Consider the following 17,388-nt stretch of genomic DNA (forward strand, 5'->3'; position numbering starts at 1 on the left):
CTGCGTGACTGCGACGATGGGTTGGCGGGCAGGCAAAGGGTGGGCCTGGCGAGGCTATGGAGATCAAAGATTATTGGCACTAGCAGAGGTGAATGAAGCCAGAGCGTGTCGCCAGGATGCAACGTGCAGGGGCCCGCCACCAGCGCTGCCGTCACAGCGCAGCGTGCCGGTATGGTCCGGTCCCCGCTGCTGGGTGAGGAGGCTCACTGCATTGGCCTGTCAGTCTTGAGCGGCCTCCTCAGGAACGAGATACTAGATTACAAGGATGACAAGCCCCATGTCGAACCGGAGGCATGAACTATCGCGCGGTGATGGGCTGCAGCGTCTTTATTCCTCGGTTCATCTGAGCGACCATCTGAGCTATGGATGACAGCAGCTTGGGGGTGATGGGCTTGCCTGCAGCACGCACACCGAATGGGCAGTCAGCAGCGGTCAAATTGCACCGCGCCGACGAATCATGAGCACCAGCACACCCATGCAGCCGCCAGCGCTGGCAGCCCTGCCAGCCTGGTCACACCTTCGATAGTCTTCCAGCCCTTCTGGAAGTCTGGCGGCGTCGGGATCATCGGCACCTTGAGGCTTTCCTCCAGCGAGGTGTGGAACCGCTTGTCGTATGCCCACACATCCTTGTCCCCATCGATCGTCTTGATGATGGTGCACTGCGGCAGGAGGAGGGCGGAAGCAGGCAGTCGCGGGCAGGTGGCCAGCGCAGGCGGCCGTCCTGGCACAGGGGACATGCCTGAGCCATCCACCACAGCACACACACATGCATGGCGCGCACCTGCGTGTAATGGTAGGCGTGCGCGGGGCCCAGAGCATCCTCGATTGGCAGCTGCAGGGCCAGGGGGCAGGCTTCCCAGGCTTCCTGTTGGTGATGCCCCGTCACCCAGCGCTTGTCACCCAGCGCATGTCAACCCAAGCCCGCGCCTCCTCTCCTTTCATAGGTGTGCTTCCAGCCGGCATGCGGGGCGCCCCCTGCCCACCTGTGCGATAAAGTAGGACTGGCCGATGGGCTTGAGCTCCGTTTTCAGCTCGTTGACTGCCAGAGCCACGGAGAAGGCATACATCTCTCGCACCTGCGCCACAGCGCAGAGCAGAGCAGTTGGCAGGCAACATGCATTCAGACTGAAATTAAGCCATTGGTAGGAGTAGGATGTGAGCAAGTAAGAATCGGTAGTAGGATGTGTGTCGCTCGTGCAAGGAAAGCAGGCACCAGCTGCCCCGTGGCTGCTGCCTGAGGGAAGCGGCGCCCCGCCAGCGCTGCATGGGGCGTGCAAGCCGGCGGAGCCGGCCCGGCAGCGGCACACCCACCCATCCCAGCTCCTGCTTGAGAGCCTCATCCGCCTCGATTTTCGCCGTGAATTTCTCCCAGTCGGGGGTCACCTGCGGCAGCGGCCAGGCGCCGGCATATCGCAAGTGAGAGAAGCAGCTGCAAGCTGCTGCCAGCACGGGAGCCGCATCCAGCGGCGACTGTGCTGGCGGCCCCAGCCGCACCTTGATCCAGTCTGCCGCCTTCATGAGCATGGGGGCGGGCCCCGTGCCCTGCACATCCTCGGGCTCGCCCTCGGGCCACAGCTTGCGAATGGCGGCGGTGTGCGACCGCGGCTGGATGTAGTCGAAAGGATACCCCCACGCCTTGTATTGTGCCTGGTGACAAGAGGAAAAAGTAGGACAAAATAAAGGAGAGAAGGAGGGAAGCTTGATGGCGAGGCAGGCAGGGGCAGCACAGGCAAGGGCACACAAGACAGGAACAGGGAGGCTCTCGGCGCGGCCCGCTGCACCCCGCACCTGCCCGGCCTGGTCCGGGATGGGCAGGGGCTTCATGAAGACGTAGTCGCTTTCAATCATGTAGATCCAGGCACCCTGCAGTGGGTCCCGCCGCAAAACAGCTTGGCATGTGCGGCGTCCTCGTGCAGCAGGCAGCAGCAGAGCATGGAAGGCAGCAGCGCAAGCAAGCCACCCAGCCAGCCAGTTCAGCCAGCCCAGCCAGGCACCTTGATCATAGAGGGGTTCTTGGCGGCGGCATTGAAAAACTGGCGCACTGCGTTGCCGCGGTCGCTGACCGGGTACTCACACCTGCAAGCGGCCGTGGGTGGGCAAGCGGGGGAGGCTGGGTGGGCACTGCAGCGCTGCTCAGCCCCCATCAGGCATACACCCAACACGGCAGGTGCGTGGAAGTGCAGCAACAGCCGGGCTGGGAGCTTGGCAGTGGCGGTCAGCCGCGGCAGCAGCGCCTGCAGCCGCCCGCTATGCAACCATGCTGCCAAGCCGCCACCTGCGCAGCTGGCTGCAGCTCCCCGCCTGCACCGCACCCACCAGTCGTCGCATTTGGGCTGCAGCGGGTCAGCTCTGAAGGTTTCGATCTCGCCCATAAGAGGGTCTGGCTTGGTGCGGTGCAGGATGCGCGTGAAGCCGGTGTGGCGGTTGCCGCCGGGCATGCTCTGGATGAGCTTGTAGGTGGCAAATGCGATGCGCAGCTGGTAGTTCTGTTTGGTTGGGTCGACGCAGGGAGGATGCAGCGCGGGGGGTCAGTCGAGCGCCCCATCACCGGCTGACATAACCTGCGGCTGCCCGCAACGGCGGGCGCCGACTTGGGGGCAGCGCAGCCACACCTGGTAGGGGCTGCCGTTGCCGGTGCACAGGGTGTGGATGGAATCGGGCCCCGGCACGGCCGCTGTGGTGGCTCCTGCGGTGGCGTCCCCCGTCGCTTCCAATGTCGGCTCCTGCTGCACCTGCACCACCAGGCGCCGCGGCTGCTGGCTGCCGCCCTCCTGCCCAAAGTGCGTGGCACCCTTGGACTCGATGATGGCGTGCGAGGTGCCTGCAAACGCCAGCGAGCAGCACGGTACAGCGCAAGCGGCCTTGACGGGCGGCAGCGCGCGTGGGCACCGCAGGAGCCTCCATCGCTGGTTGCAGCGGCAGGCTAGCCTCCAGCCGCATCCCCGACGCACCCATGAACAGCACGCCCAGCCCCAGGCCGATCAGGAAGCCCACGAACAGGAAGAGAATGACGCGTGAGGCGGGCACCGGCCGGCGCGGCTTCATCTTCGGCTATCTGAGCTGCGCCATGCCACGGGAGGCCTAGGCGGCTGACATCAAAGCGATCTTTTTGGCAGGGAGCGACGGGTAAATTGGGGCACTTGGCAGCAGTTGCCAGGCGCTGTACGGATGTTGGATTGGCATTTGGGGGCTGCTAAAGGCTGCCTATGCTGCGTGCTGCGTTACAGCCTGGCGCACGGCAGGCCTTGGACGGCAGGCCCCCTCCCCTCTGATCCAATTCTCACACGATGGAAACCGGCCGCAGTGGGTCGCTGATGTCCCAGGGGAGGGCGGGCAGCGGCCTGTTCTCCCCCTTTGCCTTTGCCGCCGAAAACTCGCAGCCTGGGCGCCGGGACACGCAGCAGTCTGGCCAGCCGCGTCAATCCTCCTCTCGGCATGGCTCCATTCGCAAGTCGGGTGCGGCAGGGAGCACGGGTGTCGGAGGCCAGGCAGCATGGGTTGACTGGCTCCTGCCACTGGCAATTTGCTGCCTCACACGCCCATGCCCGCCGCCTGCCCTGCACGACGCTGCAGGCCGCTTCGGCTCCATCTCCTCCCGATACAGCCGCGGCTCGGTGTCACGCGGCACAAAGGGCGGCGCCGCTCCCTCCATCGACTCTGCGGGCCTCCCCTTTGAGCGCATCCTCTGCATCGATGAGGAGGGCCGCGACCGCACGCCCAAGCCACTGCTGGCACCGGGCCGTGGCCACGGGACGGCCCCGGGCTGGGGCGGGGACGGCCCCGGCGGCAGCGACGGCAGCAGCAGCGAACACGCCTCTGCAGGCGGCTTCCGCCTCAGCATCCCCTCTGCCCGCTCCTGGCTGGCCAGCGAGGCCACAGAGGTCAGCCTGGACGGCGCAGGGCTGCCGCCAGGCGTGCGGCCCGCTGGACGCGAATCCACGATGCACGGCAGCGGCGGCGGCAGGGAGTCTGTCCTGCACGGCCGCGAGTCTGTGCTGCATGGCAGGGAGTCTGCGCTGCATGGAGCAGGCCGCGAGTCGGTCCAGTACGGCGCCGGCGGCGCAGCCAGCATCAGGGGCTCGCTGGTGCCGGGTGGCGAAGCCCAGGAGGCGGCTGCCGGCATCGGCGGTGACGCCTGGCCGCTGGCCGGCGCCACGCTGGATGGCGACAGGGCAGGCGAGGCGCAGCAGCAGCCTGCCATCCCTGAACTGCTGGCCCTGCAGCACGGCCAGCAGCTGCACCACCGGCAGGGCCAGCCGCAGGAGCGTGGCAGCCAGCCCAGGGTGAGGAGCAAGGCCACACAGTGCGCTGCTGTGACACGGGCCAGCAGGGGCATTCAGGTGATGCCTTGGGAGCTGCGGGCCGCGGCCGCCAAGAGCCCAGACGGCGACGGCGGGGAGGAGGATGCTGCTGCGCTGGCAGCCCGCCAGGGCGGGGCAGGCGACGGCGCGGAGGCAGCCGGGGGGGCGGACGGCGGGGAAGACGAGGAGGCAGCGCTGCTGGCCCTGCAGAGCTTTGGGCCCGGCACCGGCGGCGGCGGCCTGGACACCCGACGCGGCTCGCCCGTGCCCTCCCACCGCGGCGGCGGCGGCTTGCACTCGCAGTCGAGCAGCCGGCGCGGTTCCATGGCGGGTGGGTGGCTGCAGGCAGGCCCTGATGTTGCTGCACACACAGCTTCCTCCCCCCTTCTGGATCTCCACCACCGCCTCCTGTCCTGTCCCAGCTCCATCTGTGGCCTGCCAGTGCAAGCAGGTCAACATGCCCCTTGCCCCTGCAGACTTCCGCCGCACGTCGACGATGAGCGGCGTGGACGAGTGGAGCCGGCCGGGCACCAGCATGGCAGGGTCGCGCCGCACCTCCATGCAGGCCTCAGAGTGGTCTGCCCGCGACTCAATGATGAGCAGCCGCACCAGCTTTGCAGCCTTCCTGTCGGCCGATGGGCGCACCAGTGTGATGACGGACGGCAGGGGCACCGTGCTGGGCAGCGCGGCGGGGTTCTACGCTGGCGGCGGCGGCGGGGGCGGCAGCGGGGGTCGGCCGCAGACGGGCCGCGCCTCGGTGCTGTCGGTGGCGCAGGGGCAGGGGCGGGGCGGGGCGCCGCAACAGGCTGCGCCGCCGCAGGTGACGGCGGAGCAGGCGGCGGCGGCGGCGGCGCGGCGGGAGAAGGCGCAGCAGGAGCGCGCGCTGGGGCGCATGCCAGGGCTGCTGCGCAGGCTGCAGGCGGCGGAGAAGGCGGTACTGCTGAACGTGCAGCATGCCAAGCTGGCGCAGTACCACAGCGTGCAGCTGTGCCACACGGCGCGCAGCCCACCCAGCAGCTCTGCGGCAGCTGCCGACCGGGCAGGGCCAGCAGCAAATGGCCTCCCGCAGCCTGAAGGGGCCGAGTCTTTCGCAGAGTGGCAGGGAGGTGCGCAGGGCAGCTTTGAGGGCAGCCCCAGACCTGATGACCATGGGAAGGAGGAGGGCGCAGGGGGCTCGGGCGCTGCCACGCCGCCCGGCAGCCTGAGCGGGCGGCAGCAGGCGGCAGAGCTTCAGCTGCTGTGGGCCTGGCGTGGCAAGGTGACTGGCGGCCTCCCCGTCTCGTGCCTGGCATGGAGCAAGGCCTCCCCCGGCCTGCTGGCAGTGGGCTATGGGTGCCTGCAGTATGAGGTGTCTGGCGCCGGCTTGGTGGCCGTCTGGTCTCTTGCCAACCCGACGCACCCGCTGTGGCACACAGCCACCCCCTGCGGCGTCAGCGCCCTGGACTGGAGCAGCAAGGCCCCCGGCACCTTGGCGCTGGGCTTTTACGACGGCAGCGTGGCGGTCTACGACGTCAGCAGCCCCAGCGGCAGCGGCAAGGTCGGCGGCAGCAGCGAGCCGCTGGCGCGAGCGCCGCCCGCGGGCGGCGGCGCCGGCGCCGGCGGCGGCCATGCCGAGCCGGTGTGGCGGCTGCGGTACGTGCCGCGGCCCACCGATCCCGGGGAGGAGATGCTTGTGTCCATTTCCAGTGATGGCAGGGTGCTGGAATGGAAGCATGCGCAGGGGCTGGAGCGAGTGGAGCTGCTGCGGCTCAAGCGCCCGCAGCGCGGCGGTGGCGCCAGCTCAGCGCGGCGCACGGGCGGCAGCGGGAGCGGCGGGCCGGAGCTGCCTGCCTTGCAGGTAGGTGGGGCAGACTCACCGTTGCTGCCGCAGACTCCCGAGCTTCCTGGCACAGTGCTTGTGATTTCATGCCTCTACTGAAATCGCACGCTGGCTTGCCCGCCTCCCGCTGCTACAGGCTGCGCCTGGCGCCACGGCAACGAGCAGCAGCGCCACGCAAGGCATGCTGGGCCGCGCCGGCGGCGGCACCTGCTTCGATTTCAGCGCCGCGGACCTGCGCACGTACCTTGTGGGGACGGAGGAGGGGGCGGTGCACCGCTGCTCCACCGTGTTTTCGGAGCAGTATGTGCAGAGCTACAGCGGTCACCTGGCACCGGTGTATCAGGTTGGTGGGCGCGGTTGCAAGCAGCTGGGTTAACGGGGCTGGACGGGGTGGCGGGCAGCATGGCAGGCGTGTGGAACGGCATGGCCTTGTGCGCTCAGGGAGGGACAGGAGGGCCTTGGAGAGGCGACTGCCCGCCTGGTGTGCTGCCTGGTGCACCTGCAGGTCTGCTACTCTCCTTTCAGCCCCTCCCACTTCCTCACCGCCTCTGCCGACTGGTCGGTACGGTTGTGGAGCGAGGGCCAGCCACGCAGCCTGTGGACCTTCCAGCTGCCCTCCTGCAAGGCCGAGGTGGCAGACGTGGCGTTCTGCCCCGCCGCAGCCACGCTGTTTGCCGCCGCCGCCGGCGGCAGCCTGCAGCTGTGGGATGTGGAGAGGTCGGTGCTGGTGCCGCGCGGCATCGCCATGCGCCTGGGGGTGCGCCTCACGACGCTGGCCTTCTCGCAGGCAAGCAGGCGCTCCATGGCCAGAGGGGCGGCTACACTGGCAACGCAAGCCCTTGTGTGTGTTGGCCAGCTGAGCCTGGCTGCCTTCCTGCCTGCCGGCGGGCTGCGTGTGCTGCTGCAGGAGGCCCCGGTGGTGGTGGCGGGAGCGGACGACGGGGTGGTGTCGGTTTACAGCCTGGCCGGCATGTATGAGGCGGAGCCGTGCCAGCCCGAGCAGCAGCGGCAGCGGCTGGAGGCGGCGCTGCAGCACCACACCGCGCGGCACATCGCCGACTGAGGGGTGGGGCCAGAGAGGGTGCAAACAGGAAATGGGACGGCGCCCGGACGGCGAGCACAGAACAAACCAGCGGTAAACATTACGTTGTTGAGCGCAAGTTAGGGAAAAGGCATGGGGCTGGGCGGGGCGCGGTGTGGCGCCACCTGCCCATACGGAGCGCTGCGATGCATCAGCCTTGTGCCGTGAAGTTTGCATTTCCCGCCATAATGATCCCGATGATCACGCCTGCACACACGCCAGGTGGAAGGCAGGGGTGCCAGCACCCAGGCTCAGCCAGCAGCAGCCGCGCTCTCCACGCAGGCTGGGCACCATCCCCCACGTCTCCCACGCATGGCACGGCTGTGCGTGTGCCGCCGCGCTGCTTGCCCAGATGCCGCTTCCGGGAACCCCCCGCACGGCTGGCCTGCAAGAAGCGAGCCCCGCCTGTGGCTGCACTCACCAAACAGGCCCAGCGCGGAGGCAAAGATCTCCACCACCAGGATCTTCACAAAGAGGGTGGAGTTGGCGGCGTCGGACAGCGCGGCGCTGCTGCCCACGATGCCCACCGACAGCCCGCACGCCAGGTTGGCCCACCCCGTCACCGACCCCGCGCCCAGGATGGCATAGCCGGCGTTGGCGGCGGCCAGGCCGTACGAACCGTCGGCGTTGGGCTTGACAGCCTCCACCTGCGGCCGGCGTGGCGGGCGGCGTGGGGAGGTCAGGCGGGAGCGTTCAGAGGGGCTGTGTTGGTGGCAGCAGGGCGGCTGCGTTCAGAGAGGCCGTGCTCAAGCAAGCAGGGCCAAAGCAATGTCAGGATTAGGGCTGGGACACCGAGGGCGGCTGGGCTGCCCCCTGTCCCCAGCCACCATGCTGCTCGAAGCTGCCAGCCCGTGGCCACGGGATGCGTGCCACGCCAGGCGCAGGCGGGCGCACCTTGGTCTGCAGGATGATGGCCACAATGACTCCGTAGATGGCCACCGCCTCGCAGAAGATGATGCTGCAGGGCGGGAAGCGGCGGGAAGCGCAAGGCAGCGGGTCAGGTGGCGGTGGGAGGGCAAGGGGGCATCCGCAGGTGGTGCAGCAAATGTGAAGCAGCACGACAGGCGGTGGCAGCAAATGGGGTGTCCGCAGCTGTGTACTGTGCCTCGCCGCACCTAATCAGGTTTTTGGATGTGATGCGGGGCTCGCGGATGGCGGCACCCACCAGGCTGGAGCCTGTGATGAAGATGCCCCTGCGGCAGCAAGGGCACGCCGAGGGCATGGGGGCGTCGGCGGCGGCGCATCGATAGGACAGCTGGGGACGCATGCGCAGTGTTGCTGACGCCTGCCGTGTCCAGGACGCTGTTGCGCCACGACCCGCAGCGACAGAGCTTGCTGCTGCAGGGACGAGGGCGCTGGGTGGCGGAAAGGGCGCCCTCGCCTGCCCGCCCCGCCGGCGGCGCACCCCTGCTCACCAGGCGGCGCCCACGATGCTCAGGCCCACGCAGAGGCTGATGCCGAGCGCAGACCAGAAGTAGGGGCTGATATTCTTGAAGAGGAAGAAGAGGTAGGCTAGGTCTACGTTCAGCAGATAGAGGAGCAGCAGGAAGGAGGGCAGCGCCAGTATGGCCCACACGCCCAGCATGAGGGCCTTCATGGCTGCAGCTGGGGCCCAAAAGCCGCCCCGATCGCCGACCTCCCGGGTGCTGCTACTTCAGCGTCTCCACCCAAGCGGGCCACTCCCGACAGGCATGAGATCGAGCCGACAGGTACTGGTGGGGGCCTCCCGCGGGGCTAGGCCCGCTCAGAAAAGGTGCCCCGCTGGAGCCAGCGGGGTAGCGCACGAAACTCGATCAACAGCCGCCCTGCAGACACAGTTGCGCTCCCCTGCTGGCGTGCGATCGCCGCAAGCCGCCCAGGATGGGTCCGCCAGTTGATTGTTGAAGCTCAGCACCGGCCAATGTATTTTACCTACGGCTTTCCCCGCGCCCTCAACACGGGGGTGACTGGGGCGGATGAGGAGGCCATCTACTGCAGCAACACCAGCCCGGAGTTTGTGATTGTCGTATTCTCCTCCACTGTCCAAGTCTGGAGCGGCTCCCAGCACCGGGTGAAGCTGGGGGAGACGCACCGCAGCCAGGAGCAGGTGGAGGAGGAGGGCCCCAACGTGCGAGCCCACTGGTGCCCTCAGAAGCGCGTGCTGGCGGTGGCGGTGAGCGGCGCGGCGGGTGGCAAACCGCAGCTCGGCTGGCTGTGCCATCGCGGCTGGCCTTGAATGCAGGCTGAACAGCATGCCTCGGGTGTCCTGGGGCAGAGGCATTGCTGCACACCGATGCACTCACCGGTGGGCCCACCCGCCCATCGCTCCACACACCACCTCCCCAACCGTTGCTCCCTCCCCTCCCCTGCCCATCAGACCTCGCACAACCGGCTGCAGCTGTACGCCCTCAACGTGTCCAGCGAGGCCCTGTGGCGCCTGCCCGACAGCCAGGAGGTCCGGCGGGTGAACGTCTACCTGTCCCACTCCATACACCTCGACTATGGCGCGGTGCGGGTCGCCGACGTGGGCGGCGATGCCAAGTCGCTGCTGGTCGCGCTTTCCAATGGCACCATGCAGGTCTTCAGCTGGCAGGGCAAGGTGCGGGTGGGCGCTTGTGAGGAGGGTGGGCCAGGAAGCTCCATGCAGCTGCGGCAGCGAGTGGCTGCTACCAAACCGCTGTGCTGCATGCATGCGTGCACATGCTTGCTTGCCAGCCGTCGCTGCCGCAGCCCGGCAAGCTGCTGAGCGCGGCGGTTGCCTGCTGCCCCTGGCCCCGGCCCCTGCAGCTGCGCGGCCAGGCCAACCCCTTCATCGCTGCCTACGAGGGCAGCCGCAGCCGGCGCCAGCAGGCCCGCACCGCCTCCATCAACCTGGACCGCACCAGCGGCACCCTGGGCGTGCGCCCCTCGCCCTTCAGCAGCTCCGGCGCTGATCTGGCAGGCAGCGGCGGCAGCAACGGCTCTCTGGCGTCGTCGGCGCCGCCCCCCGCGCCCCCCAGCCGCACCTCCTCGGGCAACGAGGTGGGCAGCTTTGGCCTGGGCGGCTCGTCGCGGCTGCTGGATGCCATGGACTCGCTGCCGCTGCCCACGCCAGCTCAGCCCGCTGACGTGGCGGTGGCGTGCATACACTACGCCCCCGCCGCCCGCATGCTGGCCGTCGTGCTGCGGGACGGGCGCTGCGCGCTGTGCCGCACAGCAGACTCAGGCATCCACCCGCCGGAGCAGCTGCAGCTCTTCCGGTGGGTGTTCAAGCCTGTCGGCGCAGACTCGCCGGCGGCGGTGGCGGCGGCCCTCAACCCCACGGCCCAGCTGCTGGCTCTGGGCATGTCGCACGGGCGCGTGGCCATCTACACGCTGCAGTCCCTGCTCAGCGTGCGCGGCGCGCGCAGCAGCGGCAGCCGGCACAGCATCGGCGGCGCCGCCGACGCCCACGGCCACGGCCACGCCGCCGGCGCGGGCTCCGGCCAGCCCGAGCCCACCCGCGTGCTGTCGCTGGCCGACTGGGGCTACCGCTCGGCGGTGGTGGGCCCCGCCTCGGTCCTGCGCTGGTCCCCCGATGGCAGGGTGCTGGCTGTGGGGTATGCGGAGCGGGGCCTGGCGGTGTGGACGCCCTCCGGCTGCCGCCTCACGTGCTCCCTGCGCCAGGCGGTGGCCACAGGCAACGCGCCGGGGGCGCCCAGCAGCGCGGGGCTGGCGGCAGCCGGCATGCAGCAGTCCACAACCAGCCTGCCGCCGGCGGGGCACGCGCCAGACGCGGCGGCCGCGGCGGCGGCGGGCCCACATGCCTCGCCGGCACGCAAGCCTGCCGAGCAGCGCGGCGGCAGCGGCGGCGGCGAGGCGCCGCCGGCAGGCAGCCCGCGCAAGTCGGCCGTTGCGGCGGGCGCCAGCGGCGGCCTGTGGTCCCAACACAGCGGCCTCAACCCCGGGCAGGCGCCCGAGGCGGGAGTGCTGGAGGTGAGCCCCCCTGCCAGGCTGCCGAGCCAGGGAGCTGGCAGCGCTGGTGTGCCAACCTACACCTACACGTGCATCAACCGCTGCGCCCGCCTGCCAGCCGGCCGGCTTGTGTGCTCGCCACGCATGCTGCATGGTGCAGGCCTAGGGGCGGTGCCACGCCCTCCCCTCCACTACACACCCACGCACCCCTCCTTTTTCTGCAGGGCGGCGTGTCTGCCCTCACCTGGAGCGTGCACGGCTACCAGCTGCTTGTCGCAGAGGTGGGGCAGGCCCGCAGCCTGCACCAGCTCGAGTTTGCTCGCTACATGCACGGCTCGCACCGCGTGGTGCAGCAGGCCGCGGGCGGCGGCGGCGCGGGCAGCGGCCTTGATGAGGTGCAGGCGTTGCAGGTGCGGCGCAGCAAGGGGTGGGGCGGGGCGAGCGGCGTGCCGGCTGCGCCGTGGGCAGGCCGGCCCTGAGCTTGCTAGCCGGCGTGGGCAGGCTTGTTGTCTGCGAGAGGGCAAGCGTTGCGCCGGCCACCGGGCATCGCCCCTGGCTCTCTCGCCACGCCGCCGCCGCCGCCAGTTGCACGCCTGTCCACACTCCGCCGTCTGCCCTGCCTGCTGCCCGCGCCCCGCAGGCCGCCGACCGCGTGCTGCTCATCAGCGAGGCCCGCCAGATTGTGAACCCGGCGCTGCGCGTGCCCGGCGGCGCCGCAGAGGCGGCAGAGGGCGAGGGCGTCGGGGTGCGGCCCGACCTGTCGGTGCAGCACGTGAAGCTGCCCCAGCAGTACATCGAGGCCGCCTACCCGGTGGTGAGCAGCTGTACCGCTCATGTACCGCCGTAATTGTACCGCAGCATTCTGCATCCTGCAGGCCCGACCCCCTCCCTCCCTCCCTTCACATATGTATCCTTTCCTAGGCTCCCCCACCCCCACCCCACTGAACCAACATCCCACCCCCCTCTCCTCCTCCACCGTGACCCTCTGCAGCTCCACGCCTCCATCAGCCAGAGCTGCGGCGAGGTGGCGGTGGCGGGCACCCGCGGCCTGGCCCTCTACTCGCGCCGCGCCCGCCGCTGGCGCCTGTTTGGAGACGCCACCCAGGAAAAGAACCTGCGGGTGGGTGGGCGGGCCGGAAGGCTGTGCTGGTATCCGCTTCTGCGCAGCAGCACTGCTGCCGGTGGAAGGATGTTGCTGCAGTACTGCAATGGTGCTGTGGTACCGCACCGGCGCAGTGTACCATGCCTGCTTCGTGCCCGGCGCGCCGCAGCCCGGCCCTGCCGCCTGTCCGGCGAGCCTCTCGTCACGGCTGAGGTGCTTGCCGCGATCCATCTGGGCGTGCCTGCTAACGCGGCCCGGCCCCAGCCCGCCTCTCCAACCGCAGGTTCAAGGCCTGATGTGGCTGCCGGGCGGCATCATCGCGGCCTGCGCATACGTGGATGGCAAGGAGGGGGGAGGCGCCCCGCAGCTGCTGCTGTACCCGCAGTACCATCTGGACAACGCCTCCCTGCTGGCACGCCTGCCCCTCAAGCAGGCACGCATCTGCCGCCACCGCTGCTGCTGCTGTTGCTGCTGCTGCCGCCGGACCGGGGCCAAGCGCCAGGCCAAGCAGCTGCCTACCAAGCTGGGTACCGTTCCACACACCGCTCAGTGTTTCTGAAACATCTGATGTCTCCCTCCTTCCCGCCCAACTTCCCCGCAGGTTCCTGTGGCCATGGACAGCGCTGGCTGGCACATGGTACTGGCCTTTGCGCCGCTGGAGGTCCGCCTGTTCAGGTGCGGCCCACACACTGTGTGCCCCGTGTGTGTGGTGGTGGCGATGTCTGTGTGTGTATGTTTGTGACTGAGTGCCTGCTGGCTGGCTGCCTGCCTGCCTGCGTGCAGGGTGACTGTGGAGGGGCCGCTGGGGCCCTCGGGGCGCCCCATCGCCCGCCTGGCGGCGCTGCGGGAGCTGTCCATCATGGGCCTCGGCAACCCGCTGCAGGCGAGGGCTGGCTGCGCCGGTGGCTCGCCCACTGCCTGCCTGCTGCCCGCCTGCCCGCCTGCCAAGCATGTGGTAGCCTGCGTCTACACACCTGCGCGCCTACATGTCACACACCTGCCTGCCCACCTGCCACACGCCCGCCTGCCTGCTGCGCCTGCCCCCGCCTCCCCACCACCATCTGCACCCTGCTGCCTTTGTGCTTGTGCTGCTGCAGGAGATAGCGCTGATCGACCCCTTAACAGGGTCCCACCCCGGCTCCTCTGGGAGCGCCAGCGCCTCGCAGCTGGATGAGGGCGCGGAGCAGGAGCCGCCTGCGGGCCGGCAGGAGCAGCAGGCGCAGCAGGCGCAGCAGGAAGCAGCGGATGGCGCCGCCGCCGCCGCCGCCGACGGCTCAGCCTGGCCGCAGCTGAAAGTGGCCACGCGGGCTCGGCCCGAGGCTGGCGGGGGCGGCGGCGACGCGCCGCTGCAGTGCGTGCTGCTGCGGGCGGGTGGCATCATGAGCAAGCTCGACCTGCAGGAGGGCTCGGAGGTGCTGCTGTCTGACGCCATTGAGCGCTTCTGGCTGCCCATCTCCGCGGCAGCAGCCTTAGCAGGCGGCCCCCCGGGCCTCACTTCCAGCCTGGTCAGCCGCGTCAGCAGCAGCGGCTTTGTGGCGTCGGCCGCGGGCGCCAGGCCCGCGGCCGGCTCCGCCGCCGCCACGCCGCCGCTCAGCTCCAGCAGCAGCGCGGCGGCGCTGGCGCGGGCGGGCTCCGAGGGCGAGCTGGCGGCTGCCTCGGTGGCTGCCGCCTCCTATGCCTCCTACGCCCGCCTGGAGCAGCAGCAGGCGGCTGCGCTGGTGCAGCAGGCACAGCTGGAGGGAGTGTTCCAGCTGGAGGCCCGGCAGCCACCCCGGGTGGAGATGCCCTGGTGGACGTACGGCGCCCGCGGCATGCAGGTGTGTGCCGCCGGGTGTGTGCGCACACGTCTCGTGTGTGTGTGTGTGCATGTGCGTGTGCTGGCGTGATGTGCGGTGTGGTGCCTGCGGCACGCGCTGGGCAGACTAGACAGCAATGCAGCCCTGCATGCACTGCCGGCACTGGCCCTCGGGCCTGGTGTATCCTTCCGTCCAGCTGCCGGCTCTCGTCCCTCCATCCCCATTTCTATCCTGCTAAGCAGCAACCCTGCCCACCCCTTGCCGCTGCGTCCCCCTCGCGCCGCAGCTCTGGTTCCCGTCCTCCCTGTCCGAGCCCCTCACCCCCTCCCTGCGCTCGCTGTCCCTCACCAGCCCCACGGCCACCGGCCTGGCTGCTGCTGCTGCGGCGGCGGCCACCAACTCAACGGACCCTGAGCTGGAGTTTGACAGGGAGGTGTACCCCATCGGGGTGTCGCTGGCAGAGGTGTCCATCATCGGTGCGCGCCCCGCTGTGCACGCTTTGCCCGCGCCGCCGCCGATGCCGTGCTCGCCGTGCACGCCTCGAGCGCGTCTCGTGCTGCGCGTGCTTCCTGCATCGCGGCCCGCTCGCCCGCTCCCCACACTCATGCCAAGCCAGATTACTACCACCGTGCATGGCATCCTCACCTGCTCCGTACTTTTTGTACCGCAGGCGTGGTGCAGCGCACGGTGCGCAGCCAGCTGTTCCCTCCAGAAGCCGCCCAGTCCCTGCTCTTCCAGCCGCTGCCCGAGAGCCAGCCCGTGCTGCCCTGCCTGCTGCGCCGCCTGCTGCAAAAGGGGCGCAGTGAGGATGCTCTGGAGCTGGCCAGGTGAGGGCAAGGGCAAGGGAGGGGGCTTGTGCCGTGCGTGTGCGAGGTGGAGGTGCCACGGCTGCCTCGGCCTGCAGGCTGCTCCGCACGCTGTGCGTGCTTTCCAGCCTGCGCCGCGCCGTGCGCCGCGCCCCTGCCCCGTGCAGGTGGCACTCCGGCGGCCCCCACTTCAATCGCTCTCTCGAGTGGCTGCTGTTCACGGCGCTGGAGTTTGATGCGGAGCAGCGGCACGCCGCTGCACCTGTGATGAGCTCCCCACACGGCGGCGGCCGCCCCGCGCGCCAGCGCTTTAACTCCTCCTATGCCGTCACCGTCGGCAGCCTGCAGCCTGCAGAGCAGGCATCCAGGGCGGCGGCGGCGGCGGCGGCGGGCAGCCCGCCCGCGGGCCGCTCCGGCCTCGTCTCGCCGCGCAGCGTGGGCGTGCTGTCGGCGGCGGCGCTGGCGCAGCGGCGAGCGGGGCCGCTGCTGGTGGCCGCCGCGCGCCTCATCTCGCAGTTCCCGCAGGTGGGCTTGGGGCTGGCAGCAGGGGCGTTGCAGGAGCTGGCAGCAGGGGCGTTGCAGGTTGCAGTAGGGGCACGGTTGGAGCGGGCAGCAGGGGCATATGCCATATGTGGCATCTGCCCGAGGCGGAAAGCCGGGGTACATGGTCCGACAGGCATCCTTGCGCCGCCTCGCGGCTTCCATGTGTCGTGGTGCCACCTCGCTGTCCATCGGCCACCCACACCCACCCCATCACACCCCCGTACACCCGCCTCCTCCCCGCCTCCACCTCCCTTGCGCAGTTCCCGGAAATCGTGGTGAGCGTGGCGCGCAAGACCGACGCCGCGCTGTGGCCCTCGCTGTTTGCCGCCGTCGGCTCCCCGGCCCGCCTCTGCCAGGGCCTGATGCAGACCGAGAAGCTGCAGGTGCGGGGGCGCCGGGGCTGCTGCCACCCTCGGCCTCCGCTGCTGGCGCTGGCGCTAGCCCCGCGAGTCCCGCCTGTCGCTTGCCGGCGCTGCTGTGCCGTGCTCCATGCCCCGCCCGACCCAATCACCTCACCTGCCAACCCATCCGCCAACCCGATGCCCTGCCCTGCCCTGCCCTGCAGAGCGCCGCCTGCTGCCTGGTGATTGTGGAGCAGATTGAGGGCAGCGCCCAGGCGCAGCACCAGGCGCTGCAGCTGATCCAGGCTGCCCTGGATGTGGGGCAGTACGGCCTGGCTGCCGACCTGCTGCGCTTTCTGGTACCGCCCGGCGAGGCGGAGGCCGTGCTGGATGCGGTACCGGCGCCGGCGCCAGCGGCCGACAAGGAGGCAGCCGCCCAGACGGTACTGCTGGGCCCGGTGCCGGAAGGGGAGCAGGAGGCAGAGGGCGGCACGCCGCGTGCGCAGCAAGCACAGCAGCAGCAGCAGGAGCAGCAGCAGGAGCAGCAGGAGGGCGGCGGGTCGTGGTTTTGGGGCCTGTTTGGAGGCGGCGGGGAGGCTGGCGCCGCACCCGCCGCAGCACCTGCCGCCGGCGCTGCGCCGCCGGCCGGTGGCCAGCTGCGGCCGCAGCCGGGGCGACATGCGGCGGCGGCCGAGGATGAGGAGGAGGAAGAGGAGGACGGAGCTGCGGCGACAGAGGCGTGGCGTCTGACGGCGCACCACGCCTGGCGCCTGCTGGACTCTGGAGCCCTCAGGCACGTGCAGCCGTTTGCTGCCGGCTGCCTTGCGTTGCTGTTGGTTAGCGTTGGGGGCTTCTGCCAGGTTTCCGCAGGCAGGGCGCAACCCAGCATAGGCCGTCCCACCCTCCCTCCAACTCTCCAGTGGCGGCCACCTGCTCACCCCATCCCAACCCCGCCTGCCCCTGGCGTAGGGACGTCACGCTGCTGTCCCGCTCGCTGGCGGAGCTCCACGGCGGGCTGCCCGCGCTGCTGACCGCCACCGCGGGCGAGGTGCCCGCGGCGCGCGCCCACCTCGCGCCCTCTGCCGCCGCCATCGCCTCGGCGCTGTTTGTGGCGGCCAACGAGTTTGCCTCTGCAGACCAAGAGGCGGACGCGGCGCTGGCGGCCGAGCAGCTGCTGGAAGGTGGGGTTGACAATGTGTGGGCCTGGTGTGCGTTGACTTGGGGCCTTGGGCTCACCTCAGCTCTGCTCAGAGCAGCTCAGAGCAGGGTAGAGTGCGTAGAGCAGCTCGGCAGGGCTCGGGCTCACGCGCAGAGGCAGCCCCCTGCACCTGCGCCGCCAGCTCCTGCCCCCTCGCCCTACCCCCACTCCACCGCCCCCTGCCCTGCCTGCCTGCCTGCAGTGTGCTCCGAGGCGGGCTGCGTCAACCTGGCCGCCGCGCTGGCGCTGCTGCTGGGAGACCAGCGGGCACTGCAGCAGTTTATGGAGCGGCAGCCGGCGGTGTGGGCCGACCTGCACACCCTCATCGCCAACGACGTCCACCTGTGCGGCTACGCCCCCGTCCTCTCCCCCCTGCCCTCTCCCATGATGGCGCCCGCCCCGCAGCACGGCGCGGCGCAGCTGATGGCAGCATGACGTTGCCGGCGGCGCCGGCGGCGGCGGCAGGGGCGGCTGCCGAGGCGCGACGCG

At 70.1% G+C, this 17,388-nt stretch overlaps 4 protein-coding genes across 4 annotated transcripts; 2 read left to right on the top strand and 2 right to left on the bottom strand.

Moving 5' to 3' along the window:
* Positions 1-298: 298 nt before the first annotated feature.
* On the bottom strand, positions 299-3,045 carry CHLNCDRAFT_144797 (hypothetical protein; the record flags this gene model as incomplete). Its single annotated transcript, XM_005848376.1, has 11 exons — positions 299-396; positions 518-659; positions 782-832; positions 984-1,076; positions 1,312-1,383; positions 1,495-1,647; positions 1,789-1,863; positions 1,995-2,076; positions 2,317-2,486; positions 2,613-2,821; positions 2,952-3,045. 11 exons carry the CDS (start codon positions 3,043-3,045, stop codon positions 299-301), a joined length of 1,239 nt encoding a protein of 412 aa, XP_005848438.1.
* A 3,277-nt stretch (positions 3,046-6,322) lies between these two features.
* CHLNCDRAFT_14441 (hypothetical protein) lies at positions 6,323-6,799 on the top strand (the record flags this gene model as incomplete). Its single annotated transcript, XM_005848180.1, has 2 exons — positions 6,323-6,463; positions 6,626-6,799. Coding segments are annotated over 2 exons (315 nt in total), but the record flags the coding sequence as incomplete, so codon positions are not given.
* Positions 6,800-7,061: 262 nt separating this feature from the next.
* Positions 7,062-8,861, bottom strand: CHLNCDRAFT_35077 (hypothetical protein). The gene is made up of 5 exons (XM_005848377.1): positions 8,617-8,861; positions 8,317-8,394; positions 8,096-8,159; positions 7,623-7,848; positions 7,062-7,408 (listed from the first exon to the last, which is right to left on the bottom strand). The coding sequence occupies exons 1-5, from the start codon at positions 8,796-8,798 to the stop codon at positions 7,353-7,355; spliced, it is 606 nt and encodes a 201-aa protein (XP_005848439.1). The 5' UTR covers positions 8,799-8,861; the 3' UTR covers positions 7,062-7,352.
* Positions 8,862-9,101: 240 nt separating this feature from the next.
* Positions 9,102-17,334, top strand: CHLNCDRAFT_144800 (hypothetical protein; the record flags this gene model as incomplete). The annotated part of the gene is made up of 17 exons (XM_005848181.1): positions 9,102-9,353; positions 9,558-9,779; positions 9,968-11,134; positions 11,338-11,523; positions 11,754-11,927; positions 12,105-12,233; positions 12,499-12,549; positions 12,817-12,890; positions 12,999-13,170; positions 13,313-14,032; positions 14,298-14,487; positions 14,682-14,838; positions 14,985-15,342; positions 15,621-15,743; positions 15,926-16,506; positions 16,671-16,882; positions 17,102-17,334. 17 exons carry the CDS (start codon positions 9,102-9,104, stop codon positions 17,332-17,334), a joined length of 5,001 nt encoding a protein of 1,666 aa, XP_005848243.1.
* Between the last annotated feature and the right edge of the window lie 54 nt (positions 17,335-17,388).

This window comes from Chlorella variabilis (genome assembly GCF_000147415.1).
Source record: "Chlorella variabilis unplaced genomic scaffold CHLNCscaffold_8, whole genome shotgun sequence".
NCBI lineage: Eukaryota > Viridiplantae > Chlorophyta > Trebouxiophyceae > Chlorellales > Chlorellaceae > Chlorella > Chlorella variabilis.